The 16479-nt window shown below is 51.4% G+C and overlaps 1 protein-coding gene across 1 annotated transcript; it reads left to right on the top strand.

Annotated features, from left to right (window-relative positions):
* The first annotated feature begins 7229 nt into the window (after positions 1 to 7229).
* Zdhhc22 (zinc finger DHHC-type palmitoyltransferase 22) lies at positions 7230 to 16045 on the top strand. The gene is made up of 3 exons (XM_041658783.1): positions 7230 to 7366; positions 9080 to 9622; positions 13494 to 16045. The coding sequence occupies exons 2-3, from the start codon at positions 9097 to 9099 to the stop codon at positions 13757 to 13759; spliced, it is 792 nt and encodes a 263-aa protein (XP_041514717.1). The 5' UTR covers positions 7230 to 7366; positions 9080 to 9096; the 3' UTR covers positions 13760 to 16045.
* The last annotated feature ends 434 nt before the right edge of the window (positions 16046 to 16479 follow it).

Consider the following 16479-nt stretch of genomic DNA (forward strand, 5'->3'; position numbering starts at 1 on the left):
GTCAAAAGACGCCCTTCTTCATGAAGCTGCTTCTTGTCAAGGAAAGGCTACTATATACCTGTCTGCCCCTCCCATCCAGAAAAGAATATGAGCAAGATGGGAAAGGCAGGCTTAACCATTCTGGACCAATGAGGCAACAGAGGTGATGGAGCAACAATATGGAAAGAGCCTGAGTCTCACCTCCTCGTGGAGTCAGCACCCACCCTAGCCCGGCTCCATGAAACCTCCAAATTAATGTACTCACTGTTCCTCTGCTATGGAACCCAGTGGTGATTAATTACGGTCGTGAGCAGCTAGCATTTATTATGCAGCCCCACTTCCACATGTTCTGCACAGGTTTAATCTATGTGCGAACCCCGTGAGATCAGAGTTGTACAAAGTCCTATCTTACAGATCAGGAGACTGAGCTGCCGAGAGCCTAACGGAGGCTGTGGTTTAAACATAGCTCTCAGATTTTATGTGCTGCAAGTTCGTTCCACCCATGCATCAGGGCGGAAAGGTAACTAAGTCACTGAGGCAGCTTAATATATTCACGGTTCAGTGGGTTTCTATGAAAGTGGCCCATGGCAAAAGAGGGGTCTGCCTGACATACCTACTGTCTCACCATGAGACAAACTTCGCTTTACCCCAGGGTAGCAAGAAGCCCTCCCAGACACCAGCACCATGCTCTTGAATTTTTCAGCCTCCACCATGAGCTAAACAAGACTCTATTCTTTACAAATCACCCAGGCACAGGTATGTTGTTATAGCAACAAAAACTAGACTAAGACAACTGGCTTTCGCTCCAGACTACAATGAGTGGTGCAGGGAGCGCAAGCCAAATGTCAACATTTTAAACCTAGAATTTTCTTTGTCACCACTTCTCTCTTGCCTCTCTGTTCATCCTCCAGTCTCATATACACGGCTACTCCCTACTGCGCATGCTCTGTTCATCCTCTGGTCCCATATACATGGCTGCTCCCTGCTGCACGTGCTCTGTTCATCCTCTGGTCCCATATACACGGCTGCTCCCTGCTGCGCATGCTCTGTTCATTCTCTGGTCCCATATACAGGGCTGCTCCCTGCTGCGCATGCTCTGTTCAACTCCAGTCCTTCGCCCATCCAGCTCAGTTCCAAGAGGAAGCTTAGACCCTCCCACCCTGGTTCACTGGCAAAGGCTGATTCACACTAAAGCGTAAGAAGCCATTAGCAACACAACGCATTACCTCCCCATAAGAAAATAAGCTATTTATTCTTACATCACGTGAAGACTGGTGTGTGAGAGGCACGGGACTACATGCTGTGAGATGAGCCTTGGGATCAGGTGACCTGAATTTCCTGCCTGCTACCAATAATCGTCACAACCGTAGCAATTCTGAGCCATTCTGAGCTTCCATGTTCTCAATAAAACTGGTGGAGTCTGGCCTTAGACAGGGCTATGGTAGGGCTAATGTAAGTGAAATAAGCGAGGGGTTATGCTTCTTACCCCACTGGTCTGGCACAAAATAGGAAGCAGGAAATAGGTGTCTTTGGTTAAGTTCTGTCTACTCATTGAGGTCTCAAGCCTGAATTTTTGTTTGTTTGTTTTGTTTTCCCAAGACAGAGTTTCTCTGTGTACAGCCCTGGCTCTCCTGGAGCTCACTCTGTAGACCAGGCTGGCCTTGAACTCAGAGATCCACCTGCCTCTGCCTCCCAAATGCTGGAATTAAAGATGTGTGCCACCATGCCCAGCAATTGTACTTGGTTGTAATTCATTCATTCAAATATTTATTGAGCTCCTCCCCACCCCAAAGCAGACTCTGTGTTTGGGTACAGGCTACAAAAATGCTGCCCGATAAGGCCTTGCCACTGAGGCTATTGATAAAAACAAACAAACAAAAGCTATAGCAGCCAGTCCGGTGATGCAGGCCTTTAATCTCAGCAGTCAGAATGCAGAGGCAGGGGGATCTCTGTGAGTCGGAGGACAGCCTGGTCTACAGTGTGAGTTCCAGTCCAGTCAGGACTACACAGAGTGACACTCTGTCTCAAAATGAGAGAGAAAGAGAAAAAGGAAAAGACACATAGGAAAGATGTCCACAGTAAACATCCTAAGGCAGACAGGACTGTGCAGACAGGAAGCTAGAGGCCGCATCAGAGAGAAAGGAAGGTATTCCTGAAGTGACTTCTTTGCTGCTTAAAACTCATGATGGCAGCTTGAGATGTGGCTTGACTGGAGGAGTGCTTGCCTCGTGTGCAGGAGGCCCTGTGTCTGATCTCCAGTCACATATACTAGACTCGAGAGCACATACCTGGAACCCCAGTCTTCAGAAGGTAAGGGCAGGAAGACCAACAGGACATAGTCATCTTCAGGGACAGCAAGCCTGAGGCCAGGACCGTGTTAGAGTCTATCTCAAAATAAGTAAATAAGCAAATAATAAAGACGAATGAATTAAACTCAGTAGGCTCACATTTCATGAAGATGTAGTTGGAGGCTCAGGGAGGCAGAGGAATTCACCCAAGGTTGGACAACCAATAAGAATAAAGAGATTCGTGTCCAGGTCAGTGGGCACCAAATGCTTATGCTTTTATACTCAGACCACATTGCCTCTCTCCTGGGCCCTGGCCTCTCTGCTGAGACACAAGAGTGAGGTGGGAGGGGCCAGAGATAGAAGGAGTGTGCTGCCTGCTGCTCTTTGGTCACAAGGGAATATCCAAGCAGCCTCTCAACAGCTAAGGACTCTGCAGTGACCTCACTGCTCTGGTCTCCCCTCCCTCCTTCTTGAATTGAGACGTCAGCCTTCTGCCTCATTTCTTCCTATCCTGGACATCTGGCACGGGAGGGCTCTCAGCAGAGACCAGAGATTTCCCCCTGTGTCTCCAGAACATCCTCCATCATAAAGACAAACACTGTGGGGTGCCGTACTGGACAAGCACACTCTCACCACCCCCATCTCCACTCCTCTCCTTGCCCCTCTTCTCTGGCCTGCCCTCTGCCTCCCTCTCACCCCCCCCCCACCTCTATACTCTCCCACCTCCTGCATACTCTGAGATGAAAGAACCAATTACTCCTGCTACCACCCCCCACCTCTGAGCTGAGCTGCTTGCTGGTCCCCAGCCATCAGCAATCCCTACCAGGGCTGCCTAAATGGTCCCAGAAAAGTGTGGCTAATTGGGGGTAAGATTGCCTCCATCCTTCCGAGGCCTAAGCACTGCAAACGGGGCTCTCCCAAGCCAAGCAAAGTTTTTCACACTGAGGCATCCACTCATCAGAGAGAGCTGAGGGGTTACCTGTCACCCAGACCTGTTGTTTCTTCCTTGACATTTAGGCCCAGATGCTGAGCACACATTCACCTTCTCTAGTACCACAAACAGCAGAGCCCCTGAGGGCATCTGGGGCGTGTGTGTGTGTGTGTGTGTGTGTGTGTGTGTGTCTGTGTGTGTCTCACTTCAGCAGTTAGTGAGTGCTGAGCACTTATTACACACTCAACACTGTGCTAGGCACTGGGGATACAGAATGACTTAAATAGTCCACATGTGGCTCTCAGGGAGTTGGCCTTCATCCTAATAAAGAAGGACAAACAGTCAAGTGGTGTCAAGTGCTGTCGGGGATACATATATCAGAGTAGGTGGGACATGGGTGAGGGGCAGTGCCGTTGTAGATAAGAGGAGATGGGGCAGGTCTTATTCTGGACAGCGCATGACCAACCTGCTTTCTTTATGCAAATGTCGTGTTCTAGGAAAGGCAGATATTGGTGAAACCTTTGCCTAGTAAATCACATGGAGGGATGTGCATTTATTGCTGGGCTTGTTGTTTTGGTTCTGATTTTTTTTGAGGCAGTCAGACACAGCCCAGGCTAACCCTGAACTGGATATGCAGAGGATAGCCTTGAAGTCCTGAATTCTCCTGCTACTGCTCCCCAACACCTGAGATTACAGGAATGCAACCACCACGCCCAGCTCTCAAGTCATCTGTTGACTCCAGCAGGCGAGGTTTACCAGTTAGCTGGCAGCAAACCACTAGAACCTCGGTTTTCTCGCAAGAAAAATAGATTTAATACTGTCTCCTCCCAGCTCGCTTACAGGGCTGTTGAGAGTCTCGTGGAATGAGAGTTTAATTTTGTGGGACTGCTACCTTATTACATCAAAGTAATGCAGTTGCTGTTAGAACGGAGGCAGTGTGGGCGGAGTAGAGTCGCACCTCCAGGTAGACATTCTGTGGTAATCCAATTCCGATGTGTGCGGCTGACTGAGATGAAGATCACATTAAGATGGTTCCCAAAGCTGGGTGGGCAGGGATAGCATCTTCTTAAGCCTTCTGAGGCTCGGAAGCACTTTGTGGTTCCCAGAGGCTGTGGTTAGTTGTCAGCCGTAGCAAGCATCCTGTCTAGGGCTATCTGTTACCGTCTTAACTTCAGGCTATTGACCTCAAGACCCCAGTTTCCATTCTTCGTGGTCCACCTGTGCTACGAGCATGAAATGGAAGCATTACCTCGTCAGCGTTCTTTGCCCCAGGTCGTTACATTGAGGAACAGCCTCCATCTAAAGGGATGAGGAGTCTGACACCCCGGGGAGAAGCAACTGCTTACTTCACGGAATTTCTTCCTCTGGATACTGCATTTTGTGGCAAAATGGAATGATTGCCACTTGGAAGGGAGTTTATGTCACTCAAATAATACCACTAAATTGCAAGGTTTACAGCACGTATCTCCAGGAGAGTGTGCAGCAGCAATCAGATACTTGCCTGATTCCTGCCCCCTTGGGAGCCGCTGCAGGTGCCGGCACAGCTCAGCTATGAGAAGAGATGACAAGGCCGATAGAGAGTGTGGCTTAGAAACTACTTTCTGACACTGTTTGTGGAGAACAAGGCTATTGCCAGGGTGGGCAGTGGCAGGATGGAAGAGCAATGGCAAATGTGTCCTCGCCAGCCAGACATTTCAAAACCTCAAAATACAGACTTTTCTTTCCAGAGAGATAAGTATGGATTCATCGACCAGAATACTGGTCTACTCAGGGCAAACTAGAGACACTGCCTTTGCCAGTATTTCTAATACAGGATGGGAGATCTTATTTTAGAAAGGAGAAGGCAGAGAGGTAGAGATAAGAGCCTAGAAGGAAGAGAGGGGGCTGATGAGAGAGAGGAGTGCTGTGGTCCCTCTGGTCCTGAGGTGCCCCAGCTCAACATCCGGTCTGCTATCATCACAAATATGGACACTGTTCTCTCCTTAGGGATGAGAATGCAGAGTGCAGAGAGTTGAGCCACCTTTTCAAGTTCATATGGCTGGTTTATCTGTTTAACTCAGGGCCAGAATCAAAGTGAAGTTTCAAGTCGACCTCCCTATGGGGTTTTGTCACTTGGCTGTTCTTCCTCTTGCTCTGTTGCTTAAGGGGCCTAGGAATCACTACACTAGTAGGCTTAGAACTCCAGTTCCAGTGTCCTTTTCTGTTGATAAATTTGGTTTCTAAATAAATAATTATCCTGCCCATTCCTGTCTGTATCACCTCCCTCCCGGCTGATTGCTCCCTTCCCCCACTGACATCTTCCCACGTTTGCCTAACTCTTTCTTTTTACCCCTCACACATTAATTTAGCACACACATACACACACATGTGAGCATGCACACCCCACTCACCTTCCCCCCACACACCCATACACAAAATAAAATTAGAAACACACCCAACTCTCAAGGTATTTAAAGAATGGAGATTTTCAATCAGTACGGCCCAGACTGAGCCCTTTGGGTCCCCTCCATCCCGAGCCTGTATGAGAGGCAGGCAGAACTCGTGCAAGGGGGGCAGGAAGCTCGTGACTCAAAGCTGGCCTGGCAGGAAAAAGACCTCTTGTGCTTCCTTGCATCTGTCCTGGGTCATCAGTCTCAGGAGCTACTGCCTGGTATGCCATTCTTCCTCTCATATATAAGATCCTTTTAGAACATGAAGAGGTTTCCTGGCCCCTTTTTTATTTTTATGTATGCTGATAAAATACAGAGAAAACAGTGTCTGATGATTCAAAAATAGAGGCTAAGCCGATCGGCATATGGCCTTCGCTTCAAAGGACTGCTCGTTTTAATCAACCAGTTGAGACACCAATAAGCATTTTTTTTTTTTTTATGTTTGCTTGCACACAGGGAAGTGGAGAAGGCAGCAGTGGGAGCCATGGCAGTTTGGGAAACTGAGGCTAGTAAAAGCGTGGATATTCTTGCAATGTTTCATGGTCTTAGATTCCCCCCATATGCATAAATGCACACACACGCGCACACACACACACACACACGCCATACACTAGAGTCACCACCCTCTTGCTGTCTTATAGGACACACATGAAAATAGTATTGAGAAGGAGATAGATAGGGGCAGGAGAAGCTCAGGTCCCAGTTGGTGTCTGGATGTATCCCTGTTGTCCTCCCCTCTCCCAAACCAAAGCTGCCCCCCCCCCGGATCCCCAGGTGGTGCTGAAGTGGGCAGAGACTGAAAACTAGAACCAGGTTCCAATCCAGGCCCCACCACTCACCTGCTGCATGACCTTGGGTGTGTGACTTCGCATCACCTTCTTGGCCCTAGAATGGGGCTCAGCAAGCTTCAGGAATCTCACTGGAGGATTCATGCAGCTGCCGTGTCATGGGTTCAGCACAGTGCCTGATACTTAGGAAAGGGCCAGTCTGTAGTGTTAATGATGAGGGTCTAAGACACAAACAGTCTTCATCCCAAGCAGGCTCCACAGTTACCGTCATTCAATCCTCTATTCTATAGAAGACCCTGGAATGTAGGCTCACCCAGTAAACAGTAAATGGTGGATATTGACACCCAGGTAGCCTGACCCTCAGTTCACAGACCTTCTGAGATAATGCTGATTTTCATGGGTGCTGCCCTGGTAAGCTAAGCTCTCAACAGCCCACATCCCCTCACCCCTCAATATACACACAAGATTTCCTTGGTCCTAGCCGACAGCGAGGAGGGGTCATAGACAGGAAGAGGGGAAGAGGGGAGGTCAGGGTATGGCTGGAGCTTCTGCATCAGGGCTGAATCCCCACCTCCCAGTTGGAACTGGGGTTGCAGTAAGGCAGGGCGCCACAACCCGCCCCTGGGGGAGCCGAGAAGGGCGGGGATGTGGGGGGCAAGTCCTCAGTGCTGAGCCAGTGGCCAGAGCACCGCCCCCAGGAGCGGAGGGAGGGGTGGCGGAGCAGGGGGGTGCCCAGCTGCCTTCCCCGCCGCCTCCAGGCCCCCACTCTCTGGCGCCCAAGTAGGAGGGCAGCAGCTACCCGCGCCCTCCACCCCACACCCCCGCTACCTGCCCAGTCCCCGAAGCGAAGCGTGAGAAGGCTGCGAGCCAGTCGGGCGAGCCCACAACTTTGCAGCCTCGGGGAAAACCAGGGCCGGCGTCTGGGGCTCCTCCTGTCGCGATCCGAGCTCGGTGAGTTCGTTCCCCAGTCCTCTGCGGCGCTGCGGCCGCTTCGGGGGGCGGCTGCCCGGGCGTCCAAGAGGCAGTGGCGGAGGAACCGGTGGGCGCCCGCCTGCCTGGGTCCGCAGGGCTCCGGTGCCGCCCTCAGAGGCCGGTGGGGCTGGTGCCGGTGCTGAGCGGACAGCTCCCCACACTTCCTGCAGCCAGGCACTCTATGCGGGCCTTCGCGGGACGCAGGGCCCCTGCTGCAGCTGCCCACCCGGCGCCCCGCACTCCCCCAGTCCCTGTCCTTCGCCTTCCCTGAGCAGCGGCGCATCTGGAGGCTGCTCCCGCGCCCCCCTGGCGACTGGCGCCGGGAAGACACTTGCTTCCCTCGCCGGATCCCGGCACCTAAGGCTCTGTGAAGTGGGCAGCGCCCCCGTGGCCTCTGGGAGTGCATGGCTATGGGGGCCCTGAGTCTCCAGCGATCACCCTCAGTCATGCCCTGAACTGCGCCCCAGCTGTGCAGAGAGACTGCAGGTCCCCAGAGTGGTAAGCACAGTCACCTGCAAAAAAGATTTCAAGGTGACCAATGTCTCAGCCCAGACGGACGGTACAGCTTGAACCCAGGCCCCGTGGCATCCACCCATCCTGGGTGCAGCCACGTTTCCAGAACTTTTCTCGTGCCTCCTTCTGGTCGATTACTTAGACCACTGGAAAGTTCTTCTCGATACACAGAACCTATTTCCCCGTGGTACCCGAAGTTGGGCAGGGGCTCCGGCTGTAGGAGGTGAGGCTGCATTTGGCTCTGTGTGTAGGGTTGTCATCCCAGGAAAAGCTGCCAAGCATCCACTAGTCCACCCAGGACGGGCTTCTTGGCGCCGAAAGGGTTCCGGCGCCTTGGGGATTGTTTGGGTTTCTCCCGCCAGGAAAGCGAAAGGCGGGTGCGAATGGGGGATTTCAATTTCATTGCCTCAAAGGAAAACACTCTTTGCAAAGATTTTATAGAAATAGTCAGGGCAAGCAACGGCTGGAAAATGAACTGATCAGGACCCACTGGCACAAGTCGTCTAGCTATACCCCCACCCTACCCAGTCCCTGAACACTATCGATTGTTTAATTGATTTTTTAAAAGAAAAAAGCCAGGTGGCAGGGGGTGGGTATACACACACAAACCCAGACGCACACAGATAACACATAAAGTCGTACACAAGCGAACTCACACCATGGTCCACAGCACAACTCCTTCCAGAGAGCCTCGGGTAACCTGTGAGGTCACCGAACATAGCTCAAGATAGGAGGTGGGGGAGGGGTGAACCAGGATTTCCAAGAGTCAAACCGGTCTCTCCACCCCCACTAGATCCTTCTCTTCCTCCTAGAGAAGCCTCAGTCAAAGATCCCAACTACAGTGATACTGTACTGTTCCACCCCTCGGCTCCTAAACCCCACCCCTCCCCCACACGCAATCACTCCAGACTGCAACCAGGCCCTTTCCCTCCTCTGCCTGGCCTCCATGACGCCAAAGCAACAGGAACTCATCTGAAGTAGGTCTGGCTAGAGGCAGGCAGTTGTGATCTCTGGGTCTCTAACCTGCTTGGTCCCAAATTAGGGAAACCAGAAAGGGTGGGTCCGAGGGGCTGAGTTTGGGAGATTTGTGTACAGCTCTCCAGTCCTTCGAGCAAGGAGAAGAGCATCAGGTGACCCTGGACAACACTGTAAGGTTTCCTCTCTCCTTGCGCCCCATAGGAATGTAACCGAGGAGGATGCTGGCCCTGCGGCTGCTCAACGTGGTGGCCCCCGCCTACTTCCTTTGCATTTCCCTGGTGACCTTCGCCTTGCAGATCTTCCTCTTCCTGCCCAGCATGCGTGAGGACCCCACAGCCACCCCGCTCTTCTCGCCCGCAGTGCTTCACGGGGCGCTCTTCCTGTTCCTCTCAGCCAATGCCCTGGGCAATTACGTCCTGGTCATCCAGAATTCCCCAGACGACCTGGGCACCTGCCAGGGAACCTCATCCCAGAGACCTCAGTGCCCACCACCCAGCACCCACTTCTGCCGAGTGTGCTCCCGAGTCACGCTGAGGCACGACCATCACTGTTTCTTCACCGGCAACTGCATTGGCAGCAGGAACATGCGCAACTTCATCCTTTTCTGCCTCTACACGTCGCTGGCCTGTCTTTACTCCATGGTGGCCGGCGTGGCCTACATCTCAGCTGTCCTTTCCATCTCCTTCGCCCATCCCCTGGCCTTCCTCACGCTCCTGCCCACTTCAATCAGCCAGTTCTTCTCCGGTGAGTGGGCTTTGGCTGGCCTGGCAAACGAGGCCTCCTAACCCAACCCCGAGTTTTTCAAATAAAAGCACAGGATATTCAGCTCCAAGTGTCAGATAAACAGTCGTTTGGTATGATTATGGCCCAGTATTTCAGGAAGCATACTAAGAGAACAGATTGTAACCTATCCGAGATTCAGATTAACTGGGCATGCTCTATTTCCTCTGACCCTTCTCATGTTTCATACTATACGCTACTCATAAAAATTATGGCAACCAAGCTGTACACCTCTTAGGCCAGTCAACTTTCCTTCAGAGCTCATGCTAGGTGCCCCATTGGCCTGCACCCTCCCTCCCCCTCCCCCGTGTCCTGTTAACACATCTCTTCAGCAGTCAACCACGGTGAATCTAGACTTGACTTCAGCATGTGCTCAGCAGTAGGCTAACCTCCAACCTCCAGCCTCCCATCCACCGAGTTGGGCCCCATCAGTCTCGGCAGTTGGCAGCTAGCTCAGAGCTACCTCATTGGCTGCAAGTCCACACTCCAGAGATCCAGTCTGGAGAGGGATCTGAGCCTCTGGAAGGCTCTGACACCTGCTGGAGCCAGGCACATGCTGCTCCCACGGGTACCATGATGAGGACTGTGGTTTGAATAGAATAGTACGTCTCAAAGAACATCCCATGATACCTGGCCCTGGGAGACTCTGTTCCTGGTGGCCATTCTATTTTTGCCTGGCCTTGGCATCTGTCCCTACTTCATTTCCTTCCACTCCTTTCTTACTTTGACCTTTGATTCTCTACCATTAGTAGTGTGCACACAAAGATATGTGTCTGGTGTCCTTAGATCCATTTCTCAGATAAAGAGACTGAATCTTAGCTGGGACTAAATGACCTGCCTAGTGGCTTATTCCCTGGAGTATCTCTGGTTTTTATCCAGGTGTTTAATCCAGTGCTCTTCCTCAATTCCCATAGTCCCAAACACAGCGACTTGACCTTCGAGTGTCAAAGAAAAACACCTATTTCTACAGAGAACCTCACTGTCCTGATGCACCTGGACTGGACTGAACCAGAATGAACTAGACAGACTGAACTGGACATTTGAAAAGAAAAATTACCCTAGGGGAGCCCTCACTTCATTCTCTGTTGTATCTATAGCCCAGCTCTCCCCAGACATAGAACTATCATGCCATTTGGCAGTAGGAACACAGAGGCTCGGGGAGGACCAGCCATGGGAAATGTCTGGAGGGCTGGTGGTGAAGCTGGGCCCAGAACTTGGAGCTCTGGGGCCTTCTGGATCTTGGTGCTGGCATAGGAGGCTGCCAAGACCAAAATAAGCAGGATGGGGGAGGGCAGGTGGGTGGGCTGGGGGTGGAGTGTGAGAGCAGGCAGGTGGAGTGATGAGGAGAGCCAGAGAACCTGATTACACATCTTTTCCCAAGTCATCTCACCAGCCACACAAAAGGGTGGTTCCAGAAGGAGGACCTTGGAATGGTTTGATTTAAGTCTGGCGTGAGGCCCGTCCATATGTGCTAGGCTTGGGAAATATGGAAGAAAGGAAGCCTCTTGCCTTGATCTGATAGGAGAAAAGAGGGAGCCCATGCCCACCTCAGTGCCCAGGCATCTGCTCTGGCTTCAGAATGAGTCTCGCCACTCTCCACCATGTCCACTAGAAAAGGAATTCAAGACTTCTCATCACCAGATCCATCTCCTCTTCCTCCCTTACCAACCCTTCCCATTCTTCCCTGGCCCTCTCCACCTGCATACACCACCCTGTTCAGCTTCCTCCTTTGAGACTTTCCTTACCCATTCTGGTCCAAATGGTCCAGAGAAAACCCTCTTACCTCTCAGGAGAACAGGTGGGCAAGAGGGTGCACCAAGGCGGTTGTTTAATAGAAACCCCTGAGGTCAAGATCTGTCGTTAGTACCTGAGATAGTTGTAAGTGGGGATCTGAAAGGCCCCCCCACCCTTATGTGGGGGGGTCTAAAAATGGAACTTCCAAAAATGCAGATGCCACTAAACTCCAGCCCCTCTGCTCATGCGAGAGAGAAGGTCAGCTGAGGACGTTTGATAAGGGTTCTTTCCTTTATGCTTTGTGTCACCTGTGTGAGCCCCATTCTTATCTAGAGAATGGAAATGACACCATTTGGCATGTACCATGGCATTTGGGTTAGTATCGGTTGGTAGATGCCCCTAGAAGACCCAGGAGGAGAAAAAGGTGGCTAGACCTTGTTGAGTACCTATTTTGAGTCCCATTGATGTGTCTCATTGCTTCCAATACTTAGCACAAGTCTGGGAGACAGCTCTTTGTCTTTTTCTAAGGCCAGGGAGCCAAAGGCTCTACCAGGTTAAGTTGTTTCTAAGCCATGCACCTTTGGATTCTGGGTTGTTCTTTTCTGCTCTGCCACCCTGCCTGTCTAGTCTTGCTTCCTTGCTGAATTGGCCTCTTTGGGAGGAGGGGTACAGCCTGTACCCAAATCTATTATGGAATATGCTGGGGAATGGTTCAGCAGAAGTGGTAGAGATGGATGTTGGGGGAGGGCAAGGACAAAGGAAAGTAGATGATGTAATCTTTCAGATCCCTTAAGGAAGTTTTGGGAGTTTTCTGAAAGAGGAACTATTATGACATAGTTTAGAGGTGCTGAAGCAGCCAGGCCAGGTAACTTCAAACACTTTGAAAGAAAGAAAGCAGGTCCCCAGAATAGCCTTTTGTAGATGCTGCATGGGGCCAGCAAAAGGCCGAAAAGTCTTTACCTCATGCCTTGATTTAGAAACCTGTGGGAAATGGTTTCCATCTGCCTGGCTGGTTCCTGGGGTCCAGCTGCAAGGCAGACCTGAGCTTGATGGTTCTGAGGCACTTACATCCTGACTGGAGGGCTAGCTTGCACATCAGTTTCCCTCAAGCTGGAAGGGCACCATGTCCCCGGGAGTCTCTGTCCTGCACAGGGCTGCCCGAGCTAATTTGTACCGACAAGAAAAAAGTGGGTTACAGGATGGCCCAGCCCATTTGAGTCTGTCTCTTTGATATACCTTCATCAGGCGATGAAAGGAGACAGAGACAGAGACCCACACGGGAGCACCGGACAGAAATCTCAAGGTCCAAATCAGGAGCAGAAGGAGACGGAGCACGAGCAAGGAACTCAGGACTAGTAGACTTTTAAAAACCGTCTCAGGAAAATGCTGGGTTTGGACCGTGTAGGGCGGGTGCTGTCCCACTGTCAGGGTGCTGAACTGAGAGCCTTTGCCTGCAGACGTTACTGTCAGGGCAGCTTTGACTGAGTGTTGCAGTGACTCCTTTTGTTAACGTTAATGACTAACTTGTTCTCTAAGTAGGCTCTGTGTGCTGCCCTTGAAGCTGAGCTCGTGACATGAGCTCGTGACATGGTCCTGTTCTCCATCATGCTGTCACTTTCTCAGATCCTCCCAGACAGTGCTCCCAGCCTCATCGGGAGAACTGACTGTACTCTAGACAGCTGCCCAGGTGCCAGCTCCCTCTTTAAGGTCCTAAGTTCGCTCCTCTTTCCTCATGTGAAACCCACCCCCACCCCGCTTCCAATCCAGAAAGTGAAATGGGGGAGCATTTCTGCCTCTAGGGAAATGTGCCGTCTAGACTGGACCAGAAATACTGAGTGCCCTTTTCGCTGAGCTCACCTCGCTTGTTCTCCATCTCCCTAGGCCCCGAGTTCTTCTCTTCTCCTCAGGAGCCATTAAGGAAAACTTGGGGCAAGGAACTCAGCCACCGTCTCCCGGGCTGCAGAGCTGAGATTGCTACAAATCTCAACTTCCAGCTCGTGAGCCTTTCTCCTCGCCTCGCAGCGGAAAGCGCCAGCACGGAGGTCTGGGTACGTGGCCTGGGTGTAAAGCGGTCTGGTGTCTCCCCCCCCACCCCCTGCAGGAGCTGTCCTCGGTTCTGACATGTTCGTCATCCTCATGCTTTACCTCTGGTTCGCTGTCGGCCTGGCCTGTGCAGGCTTCTGCTGCCACCAGCTGCTGCTGATCCTCCGGGGGCAGACCCGCTACCAGGTTCGAAAGGGGGTGGCAGTGAGAGCCCGGCCCTGGCGCAAGAACTTACAGGAGGTCTTCGGAAAGAGGTGGCTGCTGGGCTTGCTGGTCCCCATGTTCAATGTCGGGACTGAAAGCTCCAAACAGCAGGACAAATAGCTGGCAAGTACGCTTGCCGTTTCTCCATCTCAGTTCCTTCTGAACGTAAGATCACAGCACCCCTGTCTCCACCTGTGACACACCGCACCCTCCGCTAGGAAGGGCCTCATATCCACCCCAGACATTCAACACTCAGAGGATTTATAAAAAAAAAAAAAAGGTGCATTCTGACATGGAGGGGAAATGACCACCTGAGCATCACTAGGTTACTCACCACCCAGCCAGGGGGATAGCTGCTAATCTGTGAGGGTGTTTCTGTTTCAAGTTATCTTCTGGGAAGCCCTTCCCCCACCCCCTGCCTGGCCCATCCGCTGTTACATCTCAGGTGTCACCACTTCTGTTAAAGGCCTTCTCCACATCTTGATAGTGGAGACTCCATACTTGCTGCTGGTAGGAGACTCCCCAGGCCCTGGAGGCTGGTAAATGGTACAGTTAGCACGCATGAATAGCAGTCCAGTAAGCTTTGCCAACTGCTAGTGGAAATGGGAGGGGGTATGGAGCACACCCATCCTCCAGCAGAATGTGCACTGGCTGCTCAGCCTACATGTAAGGCCTTTCCCCTAGATATAGCAGTCAATAGCCTGGAATTTTTTAATGCTGTTCCCTGCCTGGCCTCCTCCAGCTGGCCACTCCAGCCCAGCCCAGCCCAGCCCAGCCCAGGAGTTAACTGGATACTACTTTTCCCTGGAATTCCTCTGGCATTTGAGCTCCAGCCTCTAGATTTTTGCTAGATATTGGGAAGGGAAGAAGGGACCGCAAAAAGGGAGTTACCCATAAGTAACAAGGGAAACATATTTCTATATAGCCTTATATAATCATCTATAAGTGTGTGTGTGTGCGTGTGTGTGTGTGTAAGAGGGGGTAAGGGTGAGGAGTGTTGTTATGAACACAGAGGTAGAGTGAGTATTTGAGGGGGAGGATGGAGGGGTAAATGGGTTGACTGTCTTGCAACCAAAGCCATCTAGTGTTTGAATACTACCTGTAGTATTCAAACTGACTTTTGGAGGTATTTTAAGGGGATCTAGGCAGCTCTCTGCCAGGAGTGCTATGAAAGAGATTTTTGTTCTTGTTCTACATGAGTTTAGAGATTCCTTTGCATTCCTGACTCTGTTGTCCTCTTTGCCACTGCTGGGCCCAAGGGTGAGCTCTTTAGAGACACCTGGGAGTCACCAACTTTCATGAGGTGGGGGCAGGGGTATGGTGAGCATGGAAAAAGCCTAAAAATCAGACCAAGATTTTTCTGCTTTCAGCCCAGCCATTCTGGAGACTTTCCCAATGTTCACAGTGGCTTAGAGTGGATACACTGGAGGACAGGGAGGTGTAACTGTGTTAGGGCCAGGTTGGGGCAGTCGCAGAGAGAAAGAAGCCTGAAGCTCATGCTCAGCCCTGAGGGGTTAGTGGGAATGACAGAGTGTGGGGGTACAATTGCCAGTCCATTCTTTCCAATCTGACTAGCTCTAGATGGGGGTGCTGACTTGAATTCTGAAACCCAGAGGACCAGACAGACCCCTGGACATATGAAGGAGTGGGAGCCACAGGAAAACCCTCTCCAGCCTTGGTCTCAAGGCCAATTCAACATTCATAAAGGTGTTGAGGCAGAAGTGTCCAGTGAATGGCCCCAGTGACCCCAACCATCGCTCCATAAGACCCTGAATTCTTTGAGCAGAGCTTGGGAGGATTTTATGCAGGCCCTACTTTGGCGCCCTCCAGAGGGCTAATGGAGTAATGTCGCTCCTGCTCGCTCACTCCCTCCAGCATTTATCCTTTGGGGTTTCCCATGGGTTCATCCTGCCTGAAGTTATCAAGCACCAACTGCAGACTGAGTCTTGGTCACTAACAATCCAGATTTGCCCCCATCAATGGCAGTTCATTCCTACAATTCCACTCTGCTACCTTGGCAGTTGTTGAAGTCAGCCCCTTGGAGGGAAAATAAGCGGCAGGGCTGAAGGAGAGTCCAGGCTTCCTCCACTAAAGCTGATTTCATGCACAATTCTGGCCACCCATTAGCAGCATGAGGAAACAAGGGATGGGAGAGGTCTGGACAGCTCAGGACTCGGAGCGCTCTTGACCCTAGAGGTCAAACTTGAAGGCCAGTTCTGCATTGTCCAGGCTCAGATCATGAAGTCTGACATCCCAGAATGGAAAGAGGAGAACTTCAGGAAGCCAGCTCCTGAACGCTGGCCCATGAGGGGTGGCTGTGGGGAATTTGCCAGGTATGGTACGCGAGCAGCATTTGTGTACATGGCCCCCTGTTTTTAATGAAGAATATCAATAAAGTTTGTGGTTTTCAACTGTATTTGATTAGATCGTCTGGTTGGTGGTAGGGTTGCAGAATGGCATGTGCTGATGCTGATTTACAATGATTAAGGATACTTCTGGGACTGGGAGAGATGGCTCAGTGGTTAAGAGCACTGGCTGCTCTTCCAGAGGACCCGGGTTCAATTCCCAGCACCCACACGGTAGCTCATAGCTGTCTGTAACTCCAGGTACAAGGGATCTGACATCTTCACACCAATGCACATTGGATAAATTTTTTTAAAAAAAATATATTTCTGTTCAAGTGAGTAAGTAACTATAGTAAGTTTCCCTGAGCAATGCTGGTACCCCTGTTTCTCCTTAGAGACCCCAGATTCCCTGAACAATCTGGCACTAATCCAGGACTCAGCTTCCCCTCCTTCTCTACACACCCAAGTCTATTGCCACCATCCTGTGTGGCAGTA

Source organism: Microtus oregoni, unplaced genomic scaffold (assembly GCF_018167655.1).
Source record: "Microtus oregoni isolate MIOR12 unplaced genomic scaffold, Mior012 000009F_ref0000495, whole genome shotgun sequence".
Lineage (NCBI taxonomy): Eukaryota > Metazoa > Chordata > Mammalia > Rodentia > Cricetidae > Microtus > Microtus oregoni.